This window comes from Phytophthora ramorum (genome assembly GCF_020800215.1).
Source record: "Phytophthora ramorum isolate Pr-102 chromosome Unknown Phyram_PR-102_s0002, whole genome shotgun sequence".
Taxonomy (NCBI): Eukaryota; Oomycota; class Peronosporomycetes; order Peronosporales; family Peronosporaceae; genus Phytophthora; species Phytophthora ramorum.
This window is the reverse complement of record NW_027150648.1, coordinates 3,295,076-3,317,262: the sequence shown is the minus strand read 5'-3', so window position 1 is coordinate 3,317,262 and position 22,187 is coordinate 3,295,076. Positions and strand designations below refer to the sequence as shown.

Sequence of the window (22,187 nt, the reverse complement as noted above, 5' to 3'; positions counted from 1 at the left end):
TTTCTGAGAGCAAGAAGCAGTTTAACCCCCCCCCCCCCCCACACACACACACACACACACACACACACCACCCCCATTCACCGATGTCAGAGGGTACGACAAGTCTGAAATCCAGAAGCGACACGTGAATGTCGGCTATTGTTTGATGAGCTTTCGTATATTTCACAGTGTAGGAAAGTGTAAAGCACTAGCGAGGGGGGCTGTCCTTGCTCCGTAGGATTTCTTGCCGTAATGTATTGATCAAAATCAAAAGCCAGAGCTGCTGCCCATGGGAAGGTCAGTCCGTGCAGCCCTCCTAGTCTAACCATTGCTGGCCGCACGCACGCATTCTCACTTTTCATATCGCTCCGTCAAGCGCACTCGTCCAAGCACCAAGCTCCAGTGTCGCGCAAGTGCCGTCCTCCGTGGAGGCGAGGAGGAGGAGGAGGAAGATCGCTGACGGAGTCCCGACAGCCCGTTGTTCGCTGCAGAGGAGCTACCCGCCACATCCAAAAATGCTATTCTAGGCGGACCTCTCAGCGCGGACGTAAGTAAGGCTCGAGGAGAATGCTGCGTCGACACGACAGCTGCTCAACGGATGTCACGTCATGCGACCTGCATGGCGAGACTGAGCACCGTCCAAATTTGCTTCAAGACAGGACGTAGCAGAAAAGTTTTCTAGTGTCGCCGTGTGCCTATCTGGAGGTGGGAAGGTTTTGCCACGCACGAAAGCGCACGCCGATGTCCTGATGGCTCAGCAATCTCGTTAGCGCCGCAGCGCAGCCCGGCAGCACGACGTCCTCCGCGTGCAGCGTCCCTGCTCGGCATTAAAGGTAGTAGTATTAGTCAAAGGATAAGGCAAGGGCCGATAAGGCAGTCGCACCGCTGAGGTCGATGAGAGCGCCTCGGATGCTCGGCATTTTTAGGGGGATCTGAAGATTCAAAAGCGCGTGCTTTTGTAGGTTTCTAGGTTGAAGTCGACTTGTGGTGTCCTGCCATGGTGCATACTTGCGAGCATTGCCTTGCCCAGCGGCAAAGTACACGCTATTGGCGCGCCTGCAAGCAAGAGACCACCACAATTTGAAACCGCTGAACGCCATCCACGCGAAGGCTGATTCCTGCAGCATTGTCGGTTCAAGATCGCGATCTCTCTGGTTTACCGTGCACGTCCACTGTCAACAGCAATACCTCCACTGCTGTGTGCATGTAATCCTCCAAACGTTAGTGCGCGATGCTCGTTGACCCCTCTGCAATGCGACTCAAATTGCATGTTAGAAACCACGTCCTGGGACCTGGTGTCGGTGCATCCATCCTTATCCCACCGCTGTTCTCGTAGCAGGCAATCGCCACTGCAGCCGAGATTCTAGCGATTCTAGCGCCGTCTCCTTGCCATTTCACAGGAGCGGAGTCTTTAAACGCAAGCAGCCAGCGTTGTGCAATGCGGCGGTGCCGACTGGCTGCAACCACCTGTTCCGCCCCATTGGCTGTCTCACCTAATGACGCGCAGAAACACGAGTCGTCACTCTCAACTTTGGCCTAACCACTTCCGCTTTTCATCTTCGCCGCCGTCAAGTGCATGACCATTTCGCGACGTGATTAAAAGCTGGTACGTGCACTGCCGTCCGGAGCGAACGCTGGTGGCGCCGTAGACCGTCCGTTATGGCCACCAGCAAAGCAAAACTCCCAGCTGTGAGGGCGCATATCTGTGCAAACGGGATGGTTGTTGACTCTGTTGCCATTTTCAGAATTGAGCCTCAACGGGAGCAATGCCCGCCTCCAAAAAGCGCATTCAGAACCGCGGCACACTCAATGTGGGCACGCAGCAGGTGCCGGCGGCGCTACAGGACTGGGTGCACATTTGGCACGGCGTCAAGGTGAACAACGGGTCACACGACACATCCATCTTCCACGTGGGCTCCCGCGTCGAGGAGATGCCGTTCTGGAAACAATTCATCCGCCTGCCATCCAACTCGCTCTTCTCCAGGGTCTTCACGAGCGCTAACCCCAGAAAACCGTACAAGGACTTCCTCTACGTGCTGTTGAACATGCGCTGGCCAATGCTGTTCACGGTACTGCTGACGATTTTTCTGGTCAACATTTTCTTCTTTGCGGCTGTCACGTGCTTTATCTGTGAAGAACCGACCAACTTCTTTGAGGCGTTTGACTTGAGCTACCAGACGTTTACGACAATTGGCTTCGGTGTTGTGTACCCCACGCGAACGTGTGGGAACGTGAGCATGTCGGTGGAGTCGTTTGCGTCCATGATGATCGTGTCGGCCAGCACGGGTCTTGTGTTTGCCAAGTTTGCCAAGCCACAGGCCAAAGTGGCGTTTAGTAAAGTTTGTGTTGTGCAGCCGTACGGCAAAAAGTATCTTGCGCTTGTGGTGCGGGTTGCAAATGCCACGCAGTCACGTGATGTGACGCACGACGTCATCATGGAGGCTGTATTCAAGGTGAATTTGCTGCGTGTTGAGCACAAGACTAAGCACATTCGAGCTCACGATGACGAAGTCTCGGAGAAGCGAAGGCTTTCTCGTGCAGCTAATTACGTGATAAACGAAGCTGAAGATGCAGTGGATAACCCCGCTTGCTCGCCTACAAAAGTGCTTACATCGTACAACCTCAAGCTACTGCAGAACAATTTCATCACCTTCCGTATGGGCGTAGCCGTCGTGCACGTGATTGACGAAAACAGCCCGTTGTATGGAATGTCAAAGAACGACATTGCTCAGTCGGATATGCTCGTAGAGGTTGCTATGTCAGGTGTCGATTCCACGCTGCAAGACACAGTGTCCGAGCGATACATCTATACGGCAGTAAATTTGATGTGGGGGTATCGTTTTGCTGAATTGCTGGAGTTCAACGAGCGGAATGCAGAGGTCATTATGAACTTCGCAAAACTCAGCACGGTGGAATCCGCTCCAATCGACGATGCCCGCTATCTCAAGCCAGTTGTCTCGAGTGGAAAACCTCGTGGGAGTAATGAGAGTGCAAATAGCGGGCACTCGCACAATGTAGCTGACCGCCGTTCGCATCATAAGTCAAGGGTGTCTAGCCACCAGGAAGAAAACCACCCGTATCATGACGAGGCAATTCATGAAGTTCCGGCAGAGTATTCGGAGCCTTTCATGGTAAGCTCAAGATCAGGATCTTGGGACGCCCAGTCATCAACAGACCACGCGATGCCCGCACAACCACACCCTCCAGTACAGTTCCCGAAGAAAAATGGACCAAAAAAGTTTGCAATGGGTCTAGAGCCTCTGTTCGAACCATTGCTGCAGCAACCGTTTGGAACACAGCGGATACCAAAAGCCCCTTCCGCTGAAGCTCGAGCCGCTCAAAGGGGAGGACTGCGTGTCTTGAGGGCAAACGAGCAGGTAGGCCTGGAGGATGGTCGGGGCGGACAGGCTTTGACTGCAAATGAAGACATTAATGCTCGAGGCCGCGATAGTAGCGGGGGTGGGCGTAGCAGCGGTGGTGGTCGGGGCTCATTCGAAGGACCGAACCATGTTCGAGCGAAGGACCTGCTTCAAAGAGAAATGGCAGGGTCAGCTTTGATCGAGGACGACACGAGTACAATTTCTCAGGAGGAAGGGCACAAGGATGATAGTGACGATGCTGACAACGTCGACACTGATGCCAGTGACGGAGAAGACTGTGTGGAGGACGACTATGACCAAGATGACTATGACCAAGATGATACTCCTCGGCAACGGTTGCGGGTTCAAACGACTATGTCTGCAGTGTCGATTGAGGTTGAGGACACGCCTCGCTTCTTGCGCATTCTTCCTGTCCACATCCCGAAGTCTTTCAGTTTCATGCGGTTCTACCAGAGTGCTCTCCATGTGGGCTGGCCAAAAATCATTGTTGTGTTCGTACTATCGTTTCTAGTACTGAACTTCGGCTTTGGTCTGCTGTACTGGTTTGACGTGAGCCACATCTCAGCGTACACCGATGTGGTAGTCTCCGACTACGAGTTGGCCTTCTACATGAGTGTTCATACGCTTGCTACGATCGGTTACGGCTCGATGGCCCCGATGCCTGATGCCGTTTACATGAATGTAATCGTGTTCATTGAGTCGATGGTGGGTATTATCGCCGTGACAATCATCACAGGCATCGCCTGGTCCAAGTTTGCGCGACCCCGAGCACATATCCACTTTTCGTCCAAGATGACCATCTCGACCATCTATGGTCACCGTTGCCTCGTTTTCAGAGCTGCTAATACAAGGCACTCCGGCGAGGTGCACGAGAACTTTTTCCGCATCGGCGTGATCCTCACAAACCGACGCACAGGGCTGCGCCAGATGTACGACGTGCCCCTGGTTACTGCTGAGTGGCCGTCTATCAAGCTGCCAGCGACACTTATCCACGTCATCAACGAAAACTCGCCGTTCTACAAGTTTCACTCGATGGAGGACTTATCGCAGTCGCGCGTCGCAGTCATCGCTTTGCTCACAGGCCTCGATACGACTTTCTCGGAGAATGTGTACGCGCGCAAGATGTACTTCTGGGACGATTTTGCGTACGACATGCGCTTTGCTGACTTCGCCGTTATTGAGCGTGACCGCGTGATCGTGGACTACGACCGCTTTGATCGACTCCTTCCAGAAGACCGAGAAGAGCAAGTTATGACCACTCCTGTGCTCTCTGTGAGGTTTTCTATCGCTGACTCAGTTTAATGTAGATGGTATAACAAGCTACTGTAGAGGCAATGTTAGTAATACATACTATCCTGGATACCGTAGTGAATTTGTAGGGCTTTGAACTGGAAGCAAACACACAAGTTGGTGATGACTACGTAGCACTTTATTGCAAGTTATTAGACCGGAGGCAACCAGCACTGTATCCTTGCCAGTCCACGCAGTCAGCAAACGCTGGAGCCTTCTTCTCTACTTGATACTGTACCCAGCTAGCCGCCACTACGAAGTGAATACGTCACGCACGGAACGTTTACCAGCGACGACCGCCGCCACCACCGTATCCACCACGGCCACGGCCTCCACCACCACCGCCGCGACCCACAAGGTCACGCAGTTCACGCGGCACCTCCTGTTCAGCCTCCTCCATGATCTTCACCAAAGGTCCAGCCAGTCGACCATTGTTACCGGGCGTGAAGAACGAGATCGACGTACCCTTGTTACCGGCACGAGCCGTACGACCGATACGGTGAATATAGTCCTCAATGTTCTTGGGCATATCGAAGTTGACCACGAAGCGGATGTCCTTGATATCCAGACCACGAGACGCCACATCGGTAGCGACCAGGATCTGAGTCTTGCCGTCCTTGAACTCACGCAGCACGTAGTCACGCTCCTCCTGCGATTTGTTACCGTGAATGGCCTTGCACATGTAGCGAGTGTCACGCAAGTTGCGGCTCAGCTCATCGGCTCCACGCTTCGTCTCACAGAAAATAATGATACGTCCTCCCTCGTAAATGTCGCGCAGGTGGTCCTGTAGCGCAGTGTACTTCTGGTGGTCGTCCATAACCTCAACGATCTGCTTGATTTTCTTGTTAGCGGTCAGTTCAAGAGAGCCCACCGTCACTTGAATGAAGTCCGTCAGGAAGTCGTTCGCAAGCGACACAATCTCCTTAGGCCACGTAGCCGACCACATCAACGTCTGACGGTCGGGGCGGATCTGGCTCACGATCTTGCGCAGCTGCGGCTCAAATCCCATATCGAGCATGCGATCAGCCTCGTCAAGAACCAAGTAGGTTACACGGCGCAAGTTCGTCTTGCCCATGCTCAGCATATCAATCATACGACCAGGCGTGCAAATGCAGATCTCCACGCCGCGACGCAGGTCCGCGATTTGGCCACCCTTGGGGACACCACCGTACACACACGTATTCTTGATCTTGGAGCTAGCGCCAAACTTGTTACATTCCGCCTGAATTTGCACAGCGAGCTCGCGGGTCGGAGCGATGATCAGAACAATCGGACCGTCGCCAGGTTGCAGGTACGGCTACAGCATAAAATAAAAGCACAAAAAGTTAGGAACCACTTAGATGCAATCGAGCATATGAAGTTGCACGAGAAAGCAAACACAAGCGAGCGCCGAGGGATTGAGGTGTTCGCGTGCTGCTCTTTCTTCTGGCCACCGCCGACAACGCACCAATGCATGTTTCGCACCGATTGATCGCCGAGAAGACGCCGGTGGTCGTCGAGAAAGCAGCCAAGATTTGCTATCTGTATGCGTGTCGATCGTGCCGAGCCAAACAGCCGAAGCCGTCGTAGAAACTCTCTCCGTCAAATGTTCGACCGGCACTCCAACACAGCAAATCACGCTTCGAATCAACTGAAGTGACGAAAAACACGCGAATGCCGCTTACTCTAGGATCGCACAATAGCTCTCCACTAAACGAGCATCCGTGTGGATCGACCACGCTCTGAAGACCGTATCCAAACCCCAACGCCTCACGCGTGTGACTCGCTCATCGCATCATATGCGCGAACGATCGTCGTGTGCTTGACACAACGTTGCTAACTCCTCCATCAGCGCACCAGCGCCACGGAAGATGCGTCCAACAACGACCAAAAGCCTCTACAAAGAGTCTGCTTCAAACTACGAACCTGTGCGTTAATGTGCACGATCGCGGGCAGCAAGAAAGCCAGCGTTTTGCCGGATCCTGTCGCCGAAATGCCCACCATATCGCGTCCTGAAAGCGCCATCGGCCAGCCCTGGCACTGAATGGCCGTGGGCTTGTCAAAGCCCAGACGCACCACCTCCTCCAGCACGTACTCGGGGAACGAAGCCTCTTCGAACGACAGTACGCACTTGGGCACGCCCTTGCCAGACACGATAATCTGGTTCTCACGCTTCCACTGATCGTACTGATCCTCAGAGCGCTTGGTTACGTCCGGATGCTCGTAGTAAAAGTTTTTCTCGAACACCGGCAGCTTCGACATGTCCCACTGGATGTGCGTGTCCAGATTGGAGCCGAGGTCACCGCCGCCTCCACCGAAACCGCCACCTCCCCCACGGCCGCCGCCGCCACCGTATCCACCGCCGCCACCGCCTCCGTAGCCACCGCCACCTCCATAGCCTCCGCCGCCACCTCCACCACGAGAGTAGCCGCCGCCGCCACCACCGCCGCCGTAGCCACCACTGCTGCCTCCGCCGTAGTCACGACGCGAGGAAGAGTCGCCGTATCGGTCACCGCCGCCGCCGTACATGATCAAGAGTGATGGTTTGCCGCTTTCACTTGCGCGCCACGGGTCGTTTCGACGAATGGGCTGAGTGCGCACTGGGGCGACAGGGGGCAGAGAGCGATCGCTTTGGGCAGGGGAACGGTAACAGGCGGCTTTTGGTTGGCTGACGGGCGGGCGGCTTTTCCTGCAATCAGGTGTCGCAGCTCGCGCCATTCGTGGAAAATTCGCATAACCGGCCGTGATTGGACGAAACAAAACGTTTTTTTTTAAAACGATCTTGATGGCTCAAGATTCTTGAGCCATCAAAAGACAAGACCGCACGAAGATGATGGAGAGCGCATGAGCCCGTTGTATTGTGCGTTGCAGTAAGCGCAGAAGACGGTGGGGCGGGGTCCTTGCCTCGGTCCGAAGGGTTTACTGGGATGATTTCGCACCCAAAAGTGCGTTCTAAGCCGCCTACGCTAAGATGGTGCGCTCGTACGAGGCGAACTGCTGGTTGGCCTCCGAGATGCTCACCTCGAGCTTCCGAACTCCACGCTCCTGCAGATTCGGTAGTTCAATACATTAAAGGGTCAGTAGGCAAGCTGGAGTAGGCAACAGATAGTGGCATAAACATACCAGGAGCGCAACCAGCGTGAATGCGTCCACGAGCTGGTTGCTCTGTTCCAGGCAGCAGAGAGATAATTGTGAGATATAGACTTCCGCGTAGGATTTCAAACAGCAACCGCACGTACGATGTAAATGGCAAGCTCCTCCGCCGAAGAGTGCACAATCGGCAGCAACGAACAATCAGCTTTCGGGAAGCTGGACACATGCACAACACTGTTTGTTAGATCCGCTGCCTCTACGCCAGACGCCAAATAATCGGCCACCAACCTAAACTTAGCATTATCTTCCGTCAGAATGTGTACGTTCGTGCCATCAAACGAAATCTGCGTGACACCACACTCAAGTCAGCAATCGGCGCACATCCATTATCCCAACAAAATCACTCCCTCACGTTCAACGCGTCACTGTTCATGGGCACGAGGAACGATTCGTTCAGGTCCTTGCAGATCACCCGCGAGATCTTCTTGATCTCACCAAAATCCAGGACGTAGCCGTCGCGGCCAACCTGTCCGGTAATCGTGACAGCCAAACGGTAGTTGTGTCCATGGAGTTTCTCACGGAATCCCTAAAATACGCACGCAGTAACCAAACATCAGATACTCAACCCTGCTTGGAACTGTACCAATCATGCTGCAGCCGTACCTTGTAAGCGATGAAGTGCGCCGCATTGAACTTCATGTAGTCCTTCGACACGTGTACCTTGAACACTTCGTTGTAGCCGTTGCCCATCGGGTTGGGTGTAGACAAATGAGTCGGCATCGCAGCTACCACAGTCGCACCCGTCTTCTGCAACGTTCGGGCGGGCATCGAGGCGTCACTGCTCAACGCAGGAGGCGAGGTCGCACTGCTTCGGAGCGGCTGGATCTGCGCCTTGATTTCCTCTGGAGTCTTGACGCAGCTACGAAGATGGGACGCCCAGCGGTCAACGTTGCGGGATGAGATTTCCTTGTCGCAGTAGCAGCACTTGACGATGCCCTCAGAAGTGCCACGCGCCACGTACATTTTGGCGATAGCCTTCTGCTCCGCGTTGAGTTCCTTGCCCATGTCTGTCGAGTTGTGCTTGCGTCTCTTGGTGGTTCCGGTCCCGGGTAGCTCCTCGATCGACGGGGTAGCGAGGCTCTGCTCTGCGATCCGCTTGAGCTCCTCGTCGTCAACTGACATCCTCAGGCGGGGAAGCACTGGACGCTCGGTTTGAAAATCAACGAGGCTTTTGATTGGTGGATAAATGTCATATGGTGTCTGTCACACTATTTCAATGTGAAACTTTCAACAGTGGCGGAATTTTGATGGCCATGGTAAAAGAAAATGACAAAGTTGAGGCGAATATATATATAGCGTGCCAGCAACTCGCCAGTGCGGTCGTGCAGGCTTTGCGGCATGCTGGCGAAGGCGCTCTATTGGTCCGAGACCGCACGCGGCACAACGCTCAAGAAGAAGTTCATGCTCACGCCTAGCAGCAATCCGACCTTCTGCTTGCGAGGGACGGAGCGGTCAAGAAGCTGGTACAGGGCACACACAGCTCATGTTAGTCACCGCGTAAATCAAAGAACGGCAGCGAACGGAACTCACCATCAGCAGCATAAATACACCAAGCAGGAGGCCCATCAAGAACCCCCACAGAAATTCAGTGCCGGTGCCTTCATTATCTGCTGCCAAAATGGAGTTGTTCATGCCGTTCATGTCGATCTGCGTATCCATCGCAATGCGAGCCGTCGGTACAACATTGAGCGCTAAAACACAGCAACAAGAAAGTGAACAAGTCGATCTAGCCAAAATAAACCGTTGCAAAGTTCAAGAGAAGCTCATACCGAACTCCGACTGAGGTCCTTGTGACGCCATCCACTCCTCTTCCAGACGATATATCCGGTCCTCGCTACTCTCGCCAGGGACGCGGTCCGCCTGGCTGATATACACCGAGAGCTGAGGGTAGAAATACAGACGCAACGCCTGGATTTCCTCCCGACTGAGCCGGTCACGGAGTCTGTCAAAGCCTCTCCGACCGGACGGGTCGTCTCTCTCCTCTGGTTCGCTATCAGTGGCTGCTACCTGCAACATGGTTACGCAATGTCTCGTTAGCAGTGTGTCCACCAAAATGGACAACCGTCTCTCCACATCCTCGCACCTGGTTCACCACAGCTTTTGGGGGCGCCGAGCTGATGGCGCAGTGTACAAAGTCTTCGTTCTTGACCTTGCAGCTCTCGAGTGACGCCTTGTCGTCCGACAGCATCTTGCCCTGGTGGATCAGCCGCAGAAATTTGCCCTCAGCATTGGCTTTCTTCTTCACGAGCTCCTTCAGGTCGCCGACGCTTGCGGAGGGCGCGATCTCCACGCGCAGCGGCTTCTCGCTCAGCGTCTTGACCTTCAGCACGATGGTCCCGTTGTTGTCTTCATGGATCATGATGCCCACGGCGTCATCGGACAACTAGAATAAAATAAAGAAGATAAGTTCAAATAAAATCGGAAGCAGCATGGCACAGCCTCTCAGCTACGAGTGTGTACCAGCGGCTTCTCCTCCGTGATGTTCTCGGTGAACTCCGGCTCCATCATGCTGCCTGGATCGACCTGTAGGCGCTCACACGCCTCCCTCGACCGCTCAGCGTCCTCCGCACTATTTGATCTGTGCGGTTTTTCTCGCCAGGGCTTTTTTATCAGCTGCGGGTAGGGATGTGCGAGCCAGTTGGATCTCTCCACTTCTACTGGCCAAAATGGACCTCTGTGTTTTAGCCAATCCACGACGTTACCGCGAGAATGAACGCCAATTCAAAATTTGTCCGTGGCTGAAGCAATGCCCTCCAAGGTGCAAGACGCGGCGGGTTCCGAGAGCTCCCCCAAGCCCCCTGTGACAGCTGAATCTGGAGCCAAGAGCGAAGCCGTGCAGGTGGCCGTGCGTGTGCGGCCGCTGAGCGCTAATGAGGCGTCACAGGGGTCGGAAACGTGTTTGGACGTGGTTAATGGCAGTATCTTACTGGCTGAAAAGCAGTTTGACTTCGATGTTACATTTCCAGCGACGTCAGATCAGGTCCAGATGAAGGCTTTGGTGGCTAGTTTTTTGTGTCCGTTGTTCTAATGCTTGGTGTTGTATTTGCTGTAGGAGAGCGTGTACACGACATTGGTAGCGCCTATGGTGGACCAGTTCTTCGCTGGCTACAATGCCACAGTGCTCGCCTACGGGCAGACGGGAACGGGCAAGACGTGAGTGTTGGCGGTAGTCGGATGGTGTGATGTGAGTGTACTGATAGTTTTGTATGTTGAATAGATACACTATGGGCAACGAGTTCGCGTCTAGCGTGGTTCCCGTGGAGCGCGGCGTCATCCTGCGTGTGGTTCAAGATGTGGGTGAAGAAATCATTCACGCAATGAGTAGGATGGTGTTAATGTCAACAACTCATGCGCTTGCAGGTTTTTGAGCGCGTTGAGGCTTCCGCGAATCCTCAACACTTCGTAATCAGGCTGTCATATTTAGAGGTGTGTCGCGTGCTCCGTTTTTCTCTGTAATGGATCCATGTTGTTCTAATGATAATCTGGGATGTAGATTTTAAACGAGGAAATCCATGATTTGCTGAATGTAGCAAAACCTGAACCAAACCCACCTCCGAAGAGTACGGGTCTATCTGTACGCGGTGATAGTGACCGTGGGATTGTTGTTTCGGGGCTCAGTGAGCATGTCGTGAACACGATGGATCAAGCTGAAGAAATTTTGCGTTCTGGCGCGTTAGTTCGTGCCACAGCTTCTACTACCATGAACGCTAGATCCAGTCGCTCACATGCAATTTGTACTTTCGTAATGGAGCAGTATGGAGTCAGCGCATCGGGAGGAGGAACGGAAACACGGCTTTCGAAGTTCCATTTGGTTGATTTGGCTGGCTCTGAGCGGGTCCGTCGCACAAACTCAGAAGGTGCCCGTTTTAGGGAAGGCGTCAACATTAATCGCGGGTTGCTTGCGCTCGGAAACGTTATCAACGCGCTATGCGAGCGCAACCGCACAAGTTCGCTAACAGCTCATGTGCCATACCGGGATTCCAAGTTGACTCGACTACTCCAAGACAGTCTGGGTGGTAACAGCAAGACACTGATGATTGCTTGTATCAGTCCTGCAGATGTAAACTATGAAGAGACTTTCAACACACTCCGGTATGCGTCGCGAACGCGGGAAATTGAGAACAAGGCCGTGATTAACAAGGAGCGGGGACCTGAGAATGAAGTGGTATATCTCAAACAGCAGCTGGAAATTGTGCGACTGCAGCTGTTACAGCAAACACAAAGTGCGTCAAGCAGGCCTGGCCGACTTACTCCCCAGGGCTTCAGTGCGGCTAATGGCATTGTGGAGAGCACGTCGGGCGTTAGTGCTCTCGAGGCAGAAAACCGCAAGCTGAAGGCGGAGTTATCGCTGGCCAACAATGAAAAGAAGAAGTGGAAACAGATTGCGAATGAATTGACGGACAAGAACAAGAACGAGTCAGAGTTTGCACCAAGCAAGGCTATCGGTAGTCATCTGGATGTGTCGGCACCCATCAAGAAGCATGGTGCGGTTAACGATGGAGAATATGGCAAAAGTGGGCCTCTGTCACGGCTGGAGCAACTTCGGAAGTTCCAAAGCCATAAAGTGAAGTCACAGCACAGCAAAGATGACACAGCTGTGAAGCGAAAGAATGGGGACTATACCCCGGCAAACATGCACACTCGGACGTTGATGTCACCATCCACCAGCACTCCGGACACTGAAAGCAAAATTTTGAATGCAAGGATGGCTTTAGTACTCCCTTCCCATATCAAGAGAAGCAGGGTCGGTGAATCTGCTGCTCTTATAATGGGGACAATTACGAAGCTTTTACAGCAGGTGCTAGCGTCCCAAGAATCGATTTACAATGCAAAAGTGGATGTCCGAGTGAATCTTGCAAACAGAAATGCTCTGGCGCTGGAGATTTCGCAACTCGAGGGGTCATCCTCAACAGAAAACACTGAGAGGCTGGCCAGGTTACGAAGTGATCTCCGAAGTAAGTCTGCTAATATTCGGCTTCTCCAACAAAAGTTGGCGAATGTCGGAAAAAACGTGTCGCTGCCGTCGGGACTTTTTCCCATCAGGTTGGAAACCTGCCATGACTTGATCCGGCATCTCATTGAAACGTTAGTAGGATTCAAAGAGGAGTGTATGGTCCTCCAGTCGGATGCAGCCAATGAAAGGATTATGAGTCAGCAAGAAGCGCATAGCAAAGTCCAGGCACTGGGTAAGAGATTGAAAGAGGCATTGAAGGAGATGCAAACTCTACGGGAGCAATCAACGAAGAAAAAGGCAGCCAAGAAACGAAAAGCTCGAGAGTCGTACGAAACGATGGATACGCTGTTCAGCAGCAGCAGCGAAGAGGAAGACAATACTGAAGCTGACTCGGACTATGTGGATGAGGAAGTCAATCGGAATGAAGGCAACAAGAGGAAGAGACGTTGCCGTACGCCTGTGTCGGAAGGGTCCAAGAGAGTAGATGCTATGGACGAAATCGATGAACTGCTAGAGACCAGTGCAGCCACCTGTTGCGCGTGTTACGGCAAATGTGCAACGAAGGCGTGCGCTTGCAAGTCGCAAAATCGCATCTGCAACAACGAATGCTCGTGCAACTCAAACAAATGCCAGAATCGAGGGGGCGATGACAACACTGGCGAGTCTTCAGGTGTCGTCCATGACAGCGACGAAGTTCTTGGTATGACCGTCAGTGATGTAGCTCGTTCAACTCCAAAGCGTGGTGCAGGTGATTTTGCCTCGGAAACGAGCAGCTCGACGACTTTGATGAACCCCACGGTGACGACATATACAAGCCCCATTATTGACTTAATGTCACCGTGAGCACGCATTTCGGATCCTGCTGTTCAAAAACATTGGCGAAACGAGAAGCAATACGCTAGAAACGAAGCAACAGACACATCACCATACTAAATGGAACATGTACGTGAGGTCAGGTAAATTCGTGTATTATTCGTTCGAGGTGAACTCCTTGTGCGTGTCGGCCATTCACCACCGCCGCCTCGCTCAATAAGAGCGACACACAATCTACACCGTTAAGCTTGCTCTCATGATAGGTCCCCAAAGAGATCCATGTCTAGTGCTTCAGGTTTTCCCGCCATGTATTCGGTATCGTCCTCATCATCGGTGTCAGAGGAGGCATGATGGCGAGCAGCCACCTTTTCACCTCGACGAGTCGGCGTGCGGATGCTCACGCCGTTCGAGTTCTTACCGTTGCTGCTTCCAATGCTGCCTGTACCCTTGTTCTCACTCGTCCTTGACCTCGTGCGGATAACAAGTGCAGCCTCCTTGGGCTTCTGATACTGGTATGTGTTGTTGCCGCTTGAAGTCGAAGAGTATTTTGCGCGCAACGCGCGAGCCTTCTCCTCACTCTTCTTCGCCAAGAAATTCTGAATGAGTTGGCGCTCATGGTTACTCATGTACGACATCTGCACGTCCGCATCGAGCACCAGGAAAAGTTCCTGGTATTCGACCTCCTTCTGTGCAAATGATGCAGCGGGCACGAATTCGTAGGAAACCACTTCGAGTATATCGATTGAGTCACGATGGTACGGGATACGTGCGAAGCGCAACCGCTCAGCGGGAATTGACAGCGCAGCGCTAGCAGCGTCCGCCAAGCACGTCTCGGGATGGTTTTCCTCGTCTGAGGTTGAAATCACCACCTCATGCCGCATGTTCTTGACGAAGCGCCACGTCCCGCGGTTCACATACGCAAATTCAACGATTCGGTGGTTGACTTCTGTGGTCTCTGGCTCTGACAACAGTTCTGCAACAATGCTTCTTCCTTCGTACACCGCAAGTTTTGATGCCTCCACGAGTTTTTGACCATCCACCAGCACGCTTGTCATTGTGCTTTGACGTAGATCGCGAAGGCGGACGTGGGATGGAGTCAAATTACCGCCATTTGCATTTATCAAGTCCTTCTGCACTAGTCCATTCCAGACCTTCTGACGAATATCTTCCACGAGCATCTCCTCACTAATCACGATTTGGTCCACAAATGTCAGCAATGAATCATCCTTTCCTGTCGCCACCAGCACCTCATCAATATCAAAGAAATCGTGGCTGTTGCTGTCATCTGCTGATGTCACGGTAGGTTGACCCTGGTTGTTGTCCTCACCCTCGGGTGAAACGGAACTACCGTTGGACGGATTGTAGAACATCAATCGAAAGTTGTACTCCCCCGTGTTCAGCGGGGTGCCCTCCAAAGCGAAGACCGTGTGGTTGGAGCCGATTGACAGCTTGGATAGAGTACTATCGATAGCCTTGATTTCTACACCAGCACTGTTGATGCCACGTAACAGCTTGAATTTGTTCGAGGGCAGGCCAATCTTAGCACTAATTCGCTCCTTTAGCGCACGGATCGTCTCCCGCCTGTCAATGCGAATGGGCTCGGCAGGGCTCGTCAAGTACTTAAAGTTTACGGTAATCATGTTGGCCTCACGCTCAAAGAACGCCTCAGCAGGGGACGCAAGCGTAAGATCTGGTGTCTCCTCGAGGTACAACTCCGTCCCATTCACCAAGTGCAGATCCATCTTTAGTCGCAGGTTCCGTGTGCGCTCTTCATCGTTTGCATTCAGAATCTTGGCTGCAGAAATGCTGTATGTGGTTGCGCTCTTCTTGATGAGGCGAATCTTCTGTTCAGCTGGGACGGAGAACTTTTTGGCGATCAGAGCACAGAGAGAGACTATGTTTGCACCCTCGTCCACCTGAATGCACCTTGCCATGAACGAGCTCTGGAAGGTGTTGCTGGTGCTGCTTGTAGGCTCAGATTCTGGATCAACAAAGCGACGAATAAAGAGCTGGAGCTTTGTTGGATCATGATCTTCCCATTCTTCGTCATCGTTCTTAACCTCGAGGAACATCTGCTGTCCGGCATAGATACCCAATGATGATAACGTCATGTCCTCTTTATCGTTGTACGTGTCAGATAGCAGGCAGTTATAGTCGTTGTATCCTCGCAATCTCACGTTTTCTATCGAAGGTACAACCACGTCCTTCTCGATCGCAAACTCCTTGTACGCTGTTTCAAGTGCCTCGCGAATAGTCGAGGTCTTGTAGACGTAGATGGCCTTCTCTATGTTTTTAGGCCTGGAACCCTTCATAAAAAACTTCACTTGCACCTTCTTCGCCATCTCAATCCGCTCCTGCTCAAGTTTGCGAATCTTGTCTTCATCAGCGTGAATCTTGTCTTTCAAATATTGTGGAATACTATCCGGCAAAATTACATTTACGTTCTTCTCTGCAGAAACCAAGCGATACAACAGCATGTACGCACACGTGCTGTAGCGCATGCTGTAACCAGAACCACTAGCGCCTCCAAATGCAGTCTTAAGCTCTGTGTCTGAGATCTCACTCACATTGGAGTCATTGAAGTTGTACCACTTGCCCGTCTCCAGGGATTTAATGTACGCGTAGTAGTGCCCACCCAGCGCGCTGCCAGAGTGAATGAGCACCGAGTACAGCTCATACACATGCGGCCCTGAGCGCTTAATCATGACCTCAGGGTCAAATATGGAGCTCCACGTGTCAAACGAAGCAGCACCTTCCACATCGTCTTCCTCCTCCTCCTCCTCTTTTTCGTCATTATTCACAAACGTCATCGGCTGCGATTCATCCATAGAAGACAGGCGGCGCATACGTTCACCCATAGCAGCAAGTCCAGGCGTTGGGGGAGGAGAAGAAGGTATCGTAGGCACTACATCCTCAGATGATTTAGGGTGGTTCTTGCCCTCCAACACGTGACGCTCCATCGACATTTTTCTAGCAATCTTACCCCGTACCCCTCCGTTCTCGTCGCTCACGTACGAGTTCATGTCCAGGTACTTGGGGAACGTCACCTCGTTGTGTAATTTAATTCGGTTCATCGTAGCATAGTCAAAATCAAAACGTTTCAGCTGCAGCATCAAAATGTACGGCAGCTTGGAGAATTTCAGTCCCTTAATCGCGTCACGTTTAACCTTGCATCGGTCGCACATCCACTGGTTTTCCTTGTCCAGCACCTCCGGGCGCAAAAACAGCTCAATAGCCTCCTCCACAGTCTTCATCATTTCCGTCGATCCAAAAGGTCGGATCACAAGCGACAAATCCAAAAAATTATCAATCCTCGAGCTCTCGTATCCACACTCACAGCATTGCACATAATCCTTGAGCGATCCCTGGTACAAATCATTCACAAGAGTCTCGTTCACCGTGCCCTTAAAAGACTTCTCCAGTGCGTCCAGCAGCACTCGACAGAGCTCCTGCACATCATGTTGCTGGAACACGTCAGCTCCTGTCCAGCCAAAGCTCTTAGTCAGAGCCTTGGTAGAAATAGAGTCCTGTGTCGTGAGTTGCAGCTTGGCGAACAGGTTCTGGAGTTGCAACGGGATGTTGTCTTCGTCGGCCTCTTCGTCGCTGTCCTCGTCTTCTTCTTGCTCGGTCAGCTCCGCTTTCTTGGCTGCATGACGGCACGTCCAGTTGTACAGGCCCTGACGGAACTCGGGCGTCATGAACATGCTCTGCAGAAGACTGTTCATGTAGCACGTGGCTCCCTGGTTGGACAGGCCAGTGAAGGCGTTCCTGGCTCTGCTGTAACCCCCAGAGCTACCATAGCTGCTTCCACCATTGCTCGTGTAGCCCGGCGAGTCGTAGAGTCCCTCCAGCCCCGAAGAACTGTACGTCGTGAGCGCCGTGGACTGCACGCTGGGACTCGCCGCACTGTCCGCGTCGTCGTCGGCGCGTGGCAGCTGCGTCAGCACGGAGGCCACCTGCGCACGGTGTTGCTCGCGAGATGTCGAGGCCTCGTCGTCGTCGCTCGAGTCCCAGCTCATGCCAGAAACTCTCGGGGGATCTCCAGGTCGCCAGTCGCTCATGCTCAAAGGATTTTCGCTATTACGACTGAGATCTGGTGTGAGGGAGGATGTGGTGTATGTAACACAACATATAAGTACCGTGGATAGAGTGACAGAAAGTGCCTTGTTCGTCGACCACCGGAAGAAGGCTGAGACGTGTGGTGCTTTTGGCACTGGAATTGATGTTTGAGTTGAGTATGCCTGAGCCTGGAGGAGTTAGCGTGATGATAATGGTCGGTGGTTGGAAAGATAAGAATGTGCTGACGAGACAAAAATGAAAACGAGGAGCGAGGGTGAGCTCAACAGAATACAGCAGTGACTATGCAAACAGTTTCCAGTCTTAGATATCATCGCTTGTCTGACGTCGACGAGGTCCCAAGACTTACACCATGCGTGGCGTGGGGGATCTGTTCTTCGCCAACGGCAGCTCCTCATCCGAGTCTTCCGAACCGTAGTTGGCTCTGTCGCGCTTGAGCGTGAACGTGTCGGTGAGGAAGTCCAACTCGCCCGCGCGCAGCTTCTCTTTCCGCCACATCGTGTAGCACACGCCCATTGCAACGGCGTACAGCATGGCTAAGCAGCAGCGAGAAAAATAATTCATCCAACCACACCGACAGTAGCACAAACGCACCCCGACAGTCAATACGTCACACAAATAAGTCTCCACACACGACCAACACCCAATTAAAATTGAAGGCAATTCCTACCGGCCTCAAAGCACGAGTTGGCCCCCGAGTTGGGTGTCTTGGCGTTGTGAATGTACATCGGCTGCAGCTTCAGCAAAGAACCGACCACTACCTGCAAATTCAGCACAATGTGGAGTCACCAGCAGAGTTAGAAACAGCCAGAACATCGCAGCAGAGCGCTCTGCGACCAGCGAAAGCGACATGGCCGTGTACCAGGAAGACGAAGCCCATGAAGCTGAAGATGGTGCCGCACAAATAACCTGCAGCGGGCGCAACAGACATCGCCAGATAGAGCAGACGCAGGTTAATCAACCGGGTAGCGAGAACACCGCGACTGAGGATACGTACCCCCTCCACTCATGCTGCCGTCTGATACTCCGCTTCTTCCTCTTGCGAATTGTCGATCCAGCTGCCGTCTCCGCCCCTAGGCATTTCATCCAATGGGAGGACCACAAGATGGATACGCGGCTCTGAACCACTTTAGTGTGTCGAAACACCAAATAACGTATTGCACACAATATTCTAACTTGAAGTTTACGTAAAATAAAGCAGGTCATCGCTCAATGCTGCATCATTGCCTGCTTCACTGTCATGGGCGTCGCCAAGAAGCTGCGCGTGCTGTGCATGCATGGGTACCGCACCAACGCCAAGATCATGGAGGACCAGGCGCGCGGACTGCGCAAGGCTCTGGCGCCGCACGCCGAGTTCGTGTTTCTGAACGGGCCCATCGAAGCCCGCGGACCCTCGGACGACGTCATCGAGACGCGATACGCCGAGCACAAGCCATTCTACGAGTGGGGGAGCTTCATCGAGCGCAAGCGACCGCAGGAGTGCGACCCGGAGACGCAGGAGCTTGTGTACACCGACCAGGGCTGGTACCACGACTACGTGGACTGGGACGCCACGGTGCAGTACATGGACGAGCAGCTACCGAAGCTCGGGCCCATCGACGCCGTCGTGGGCTTCTCCCAGGGCGCACAGACTATGACGGCGCTGACGATGTGGTACCTGCACAATCACAACAAGCGCTGGTGGAAATGTTGTGTGAGCGTCTGCGGCCCAAGGGTGCGTGGGGCTGCGCTCCGTCCGCTATTTGAGAATGAGGATGGGAGTCCTCGGTTGGTGCCCATGCCCTCGATCCACATCGTCGGGAAGACGGACAAGTGGCATCGAGGCTGCCACGAGATGGTGGACATGTACGAGGACCACCCGGACGGAGCAGCACGCGACAAATTCGTGTTCGAACACGACACGGGCCACCGCTTCCCTTCCGGAGAGAGACACGACCAGCTCTACGAGGACGTGGCTCAGATCATCCTGCAGCATTGCCAGTGAAGCAATAGAGGTGGGTCTGGAGGGTAAAAAGTAAATGCCAATGAACTATAGCTTTGCCCGAGCATTGTTGAAGATGCCGTAGATCGACTCATCAGCATTGAAGATAGTGGTCCGAACGTCAGGAGACTTCACATCTAGATTTGCGGCCGAAGCAGCTCGAGGACTTCTGAGAGAGCTGCGCACGCTCAAACACACGTCCTCGATAATGAGAGTTGCGACGAAGAAGCTTCGCATTCTGTGCCTTCACGGCTACCGGACCAACGTGAAGGTGATGCAGGATCAGACGCGGGCTCTGCGTCATGTCATGGCCCCCCACGCGGAATTTGTGTTTGCCACAGCCCCATTCAAGGCGCGCGGTGCCTCGGACGAGACGATTGAGCGGCTTTACAAGGACCATGCGCCGTTTTACGAGTGGGGCCACATCACCAGGTTGGATCGCCAGTCAGACACGAGCGACAACGGATGGTACCATCAATACGTCGGGTTCGACCGGGTCGTGGAGCACATCGACAAACAGGTGCAAGACCACGGCCCTTTCGACGCCGCCATCGGCTTTTCGCAGGGTGGCCAAATACTCACTGCGTTGTCGATGTGGTACCTGCACCAACGCAACGAACGCCACTGGAAGTGCTGTCTCATTTGCTCGGGCACCCGTGTGCGAGACGTAGGTTTGCGTCCTCTCTTTGAACACGCTGACGGTTCGCCCAAGCACGTCCCAATACCATCCATTCATCTCATCGGCAAGAAGGACCCGTACTACAACACCTGCCACGAGCACGCCGAGCTGTACGCTGCCAGCCCAAAGTTTGTGTTTGAGCATGAAAGCGGCCACCGATTCCCGTCTGGTGATCGCCATCCCGAACTCTACGAGAAAATCTCGGACATGATCCGAAAGCACTGCAACAATTGACATGGATGGTTGCTTGTGCCTCGAGACCATGTAAGTGAGGCTAATTATCTGCTGCAAATATATTGTTGATTGCTTTACGCACGCGGGAGCTTTTGCTGTTTCCTGAAAATTGATACACATCGAGCAAGACAATAGCGCCAAGTTCGTCCTTCGACCGGGCGAGCTGCGTTTCGAATCGATTCACTGTTCCCATCTCTGCACTGAAGAGATGGCACATTTACTTGGCGCTCTGAATTGTCTGCAACAGAGTTCCTTGAATGAGTTGGTCGCCGTTCTTCCCACTGATGACAATCGGGACAGACGCCAGCAAAGTCGTCTCCATGCTGATCTTTTTGGAGTTGTAGTCGTAGTCGCGCTTCGCCTTGAGGAACGCTGCGGAGTTGCCTTCAGCATCAGCATTTGCCTGAATTTTCTCCGCCTCCTTCTCCGCTGCTTGAATCCTCGCTTCTCCCTGTACCTTGGCAACGGCCACAAACTGCTCAAAGTCCATCTTGAGGTTACTGAGCTCCACCGTGGGCAGTGCTTTGCGCTTCACCGTCTTTGCGGTTGCGGTGGCCACCGCGTCAGCCTTGTAGCCCTCCGCGGCCTTGATCTTGTTCTCGTTCCTCGACACATGCTCAGCGACAGCAACCTGCGCCTTCGCCTCGGCGATTGTGCGTCTCTCGTCGCGAATGATCGCGGCGCGCACGCTCTCGGCTTGCAGGTCTTGGATATCTCGCTCGTTTCCCTTCTGCAATGCTGTGAGCTTCTGCGTCTCCTGGTTTAGCAGGATGCGCATCTGGTTCTCATGGTTCTTCTCCTGCTCCTCCATGCGCGTCTTGAACGCCGTCGTCTCCTCCAACGTCCTGGACAGCGCCTGGGGCAGATCCACATTGGTCACCTTGACGTTGTGGATGAAAACTCCGAACGACTTCAACTTGGCATTCAGATCCGTCTTCATCCCCATGGCAAACTCCTCTCGCAGGTCGTGCACCTGGTCATGACGCACCGAGTGCACAAGGCCGCGAATGGCCTCCTCCGTGAGGCTGTAGAGCAGCTCGTCAAAGCGGTGCGCTCCCAAAGAGTACACGAACGTGTACGCGTCGTCCTCGGTGGGTCCGATCTGGAAGCTGATGGAGATGTCAATGTCCACCATGACGTTGTCGGACGTGGGGCACCCGCGCACGGGGTTCGAGTACGTCACCGCCTGCTTGGTCACAATGTGCGAGACACGGTTCCACGCAGGCCAGAACATCTTGAGCCCTGGATCCATCATGCCGGCGTGGGCGTTCCATTTCTGCTTGAGCACCCAGAGGCCCGACGGGACCTTCATGAACACCGTTAGGAGCGTCGGGTAGCTGGGCGTGAGCACGATGGGGATGCGGCCGTCCGTGACCTTGGCGTTGAAGTGCTTCATGCCGTCGATGGGCTTGCGGATGGTCTTCTGCACCAGGTGATTCACACGGAAGCTGTAGCGCGTTGTCTCTCCACTGGAGGCCATTCTGGCCATACTTGCTGCGGTTGACTTGGGACTGGAACTTGTGTGTGTGCAGCGGGTGGCAACTTGGAAAATGAAGCGAACTGGTTGTGCGTTGCGCTTCAATGAGGGAAAGAAGCAGCACGGCCAGGTGACTTTTGATAGCTACACTTTCCACAATGAAGCCATATACCCTTTGAAAAAATCCGTCA

The 22,187-nt window shown here is 53.4% G+C and overlaps 10 protein-coding genes across 11 annotated transcripts; 4 read left to right on the top strand and 6 right to left on the bottom strand.

Moving 5' to 3' along the window:
• Positions 1-1,745: 1,745 nt before the first annotated feature.
• Positions 1,746-4,661, top strand: KRP23_2505 (Inward rectifier potassium channel Kirbac3.1; the record flags this gene model as incomplete). Of its 2 annotated transcripts, none has more annotated exons than XM_067887251.1 (1): positions 1,746-4,661. In XM_067887251.1, the coding sequence occupies one exon, from the start codon at positions 1,746-1,748 to the stop codon at positions 4,659-4,661; it is 2,916 nt and encodes a 971-aa protein (XP_067749855.1). The 2 variants fall into 2 exon arrangements, with proteins under 2 accessions (XP_067749855.1, XP_067749854.1); XM_067887250.1 differs by having other exon boundaries at positions 2,637-4,661.
• Positions 4,662-4,932: 271 nt separating this feature from the next.
• On the bottom strand, positions 4,933-6,890 carry KRP23_2504 (ATP-dependent RNA helicase DBP2; the record flags this gene model as incomplete). The annotated part of the gene is made up of 2 exons (XM_067887249.1): positions 4,933-5,946; positions 6,555-6,890. The coding sequence occupies 2 exons, from the start codon at positions 6,888-6,890 to the stop codon at positions 4,933-4,935; spliced, it is 1,350 nt and encodes a 449-aa protein (XP_067749853.1).
• A 699-nt stretch (positions 6,891-7,589) lies between these two features.
• KRP23_2503 (putative 6-carboxy-5,6,7,8-tetrahydropterin synthase) lies at positions 7,590-8,903 on the bottom strand (the record flags this gene model as incomplete). The annotated part of the gene is made up of 7 exons (XM_067887248.1): positions 7,590-7,673; positions 7,752-7,793; positions 7,868-7,937; positions 8,010-8,065; positions 8,134-8,307; positions 8,385-8,640; positions 8,743-8,903. The coding sequence occupies 7 exons, from the start codon at positions 8,901-8,903 to the stop codon at positions 7,590-7,592; spliced, it is 843 nt and encodes a 280-aa protein (XP_067749852.1).
• Positions 8,904-9,136: 233 nt separating this feature from the next.
• KRP23_2502 (uncharacterized protein) lies at positions 9,137-10,289 on the bottom strand (the record flags this gene model as incomplete). Its single annotated transcript, XM_067887247.1, has 5 exons — positions 9,137-9,241; positions 9,312-9,472; positions 9,551-9,788; positions 9,865-10,164; positions 10,242-10,289. The coding sequence occupies 5 exons, from the start codon at positions 10,287-10,289 to the stop codon at positions 9,137-9,139; spliced, it is 852 nt and encodes a 283-aa protein (XP_067749851.1).
• Positions 10,290-10,527: 238 nt separating this feature from the next.
• KRP23_2501 (Chromosome-associated kinesin KIF4) lies at positions 10,528-13,578 on the top strand (the record flags this gene model as incomplete). The annotated part of the gene is made up of 6 exons (XM_067887246.1): positions 10,528-10,761; positions 10,834-10,934; positions 10,999-11,074; positions 11,142-11,207; positions 11,275-11,355; positions 11,962-13,578. 6 exons carry the CDS (start codon positions 10,528-10,530, stop codon positions 13,576-13,578), a joined length of 2,175 nt encoding a protein of 724 aa, XP_067749850.1.
• Positions 13,579-13,802: 224 nt separating this feature from the next.
• KRP23_2500 (Ubiquitin carboxyl-terminal hydrolase 47) lies at positions 13,803-17,567 on the bottom strand (the record flags this gene model as incomplete). The annotated part of the gene is made up of 1 exon (XM_067887244.1): positions 13,803-17,567. One exon carries the CDS (start codon positions 17,565-17,567, stop codon positions 13,803-13,805), a length of 3,765 nt encoding a protein of 1,254 aa, XP_067749849.1.
• A 403-nt stretch (positions 17,568-17,970) lies between these two features.
• Positions 17,971-18,635, bottom strand: KRP23_2499 (uncharacterized protein; the record flags this gene model as incomplete). The annotated part of the gene is made up of 4 exons (XM_067887243.1): positions 17,971-18,161; positions 18,296-18,386; positions 18,488-18,534; positions 18,623-18,635. The coding sequence occupies 4 exons, from the start codon at positions 18,633-18,635 to the stop codon at positions 17,971-17,973; spliced, it is 342 nt and encodes a 113-aa protein (XP_067749848.1).
• Positions 18,636-18,865: 230 nt separating this feature from the next.
• Positions 18,866-19,609, top strand: KRP23_2498 (Rhodanese-like domain-containing protein 6; the record flags this gene model as incomplete). The annotated part of the gene is made up of 1 exon (XM_067887242.1): positions 18,866-19,609. The coding sequence occupies one exon, from the start codon at positions 18,866-18,868 to the stop codon at positions 19,607-19,609; it is 744 nt and encodes a 247-aa protein (XP_067749847.1).
• Positions 19,610-19,814: 205 nt separating this feature from the next.
• Positions 19,815-20,519, top strand: KRP23_2497 (Rhodanese-like domain-containing protein 6; the record flags this gene model as incomplete). Its single annotated transcript, XM_067887241.1, has 1 exon — positions 19,815-20,519. The coding sequence occupies one exon, from the start codon at positions 19,815-19,817 to the stop codon at positions 20,517-20,519; it is 705 nt and encodes a 234-aa protein (XP_067749846.1).
• A 217-nt stretch (positions 20,520-20,736) lies between these two features.
• Positions 20,737-22,008, bottom strand: KRP23_2496 (uncharacterized protein; the record flags this gene model as incomplete). Its single annotated transcript, XM_067887240.1, has 1 exon — positions 20,737-22,008. The coding sequence occupies one exon, from the start codon at positions 22,006-22,008 to the stop codon at positions 20,737-20,739; it is 1,272 nt and encodes a 423-aa protein (XP_067749845.1).
• Between the last annotated feature and the right edge of the window lie 179 nt (positions 22,009-22,187).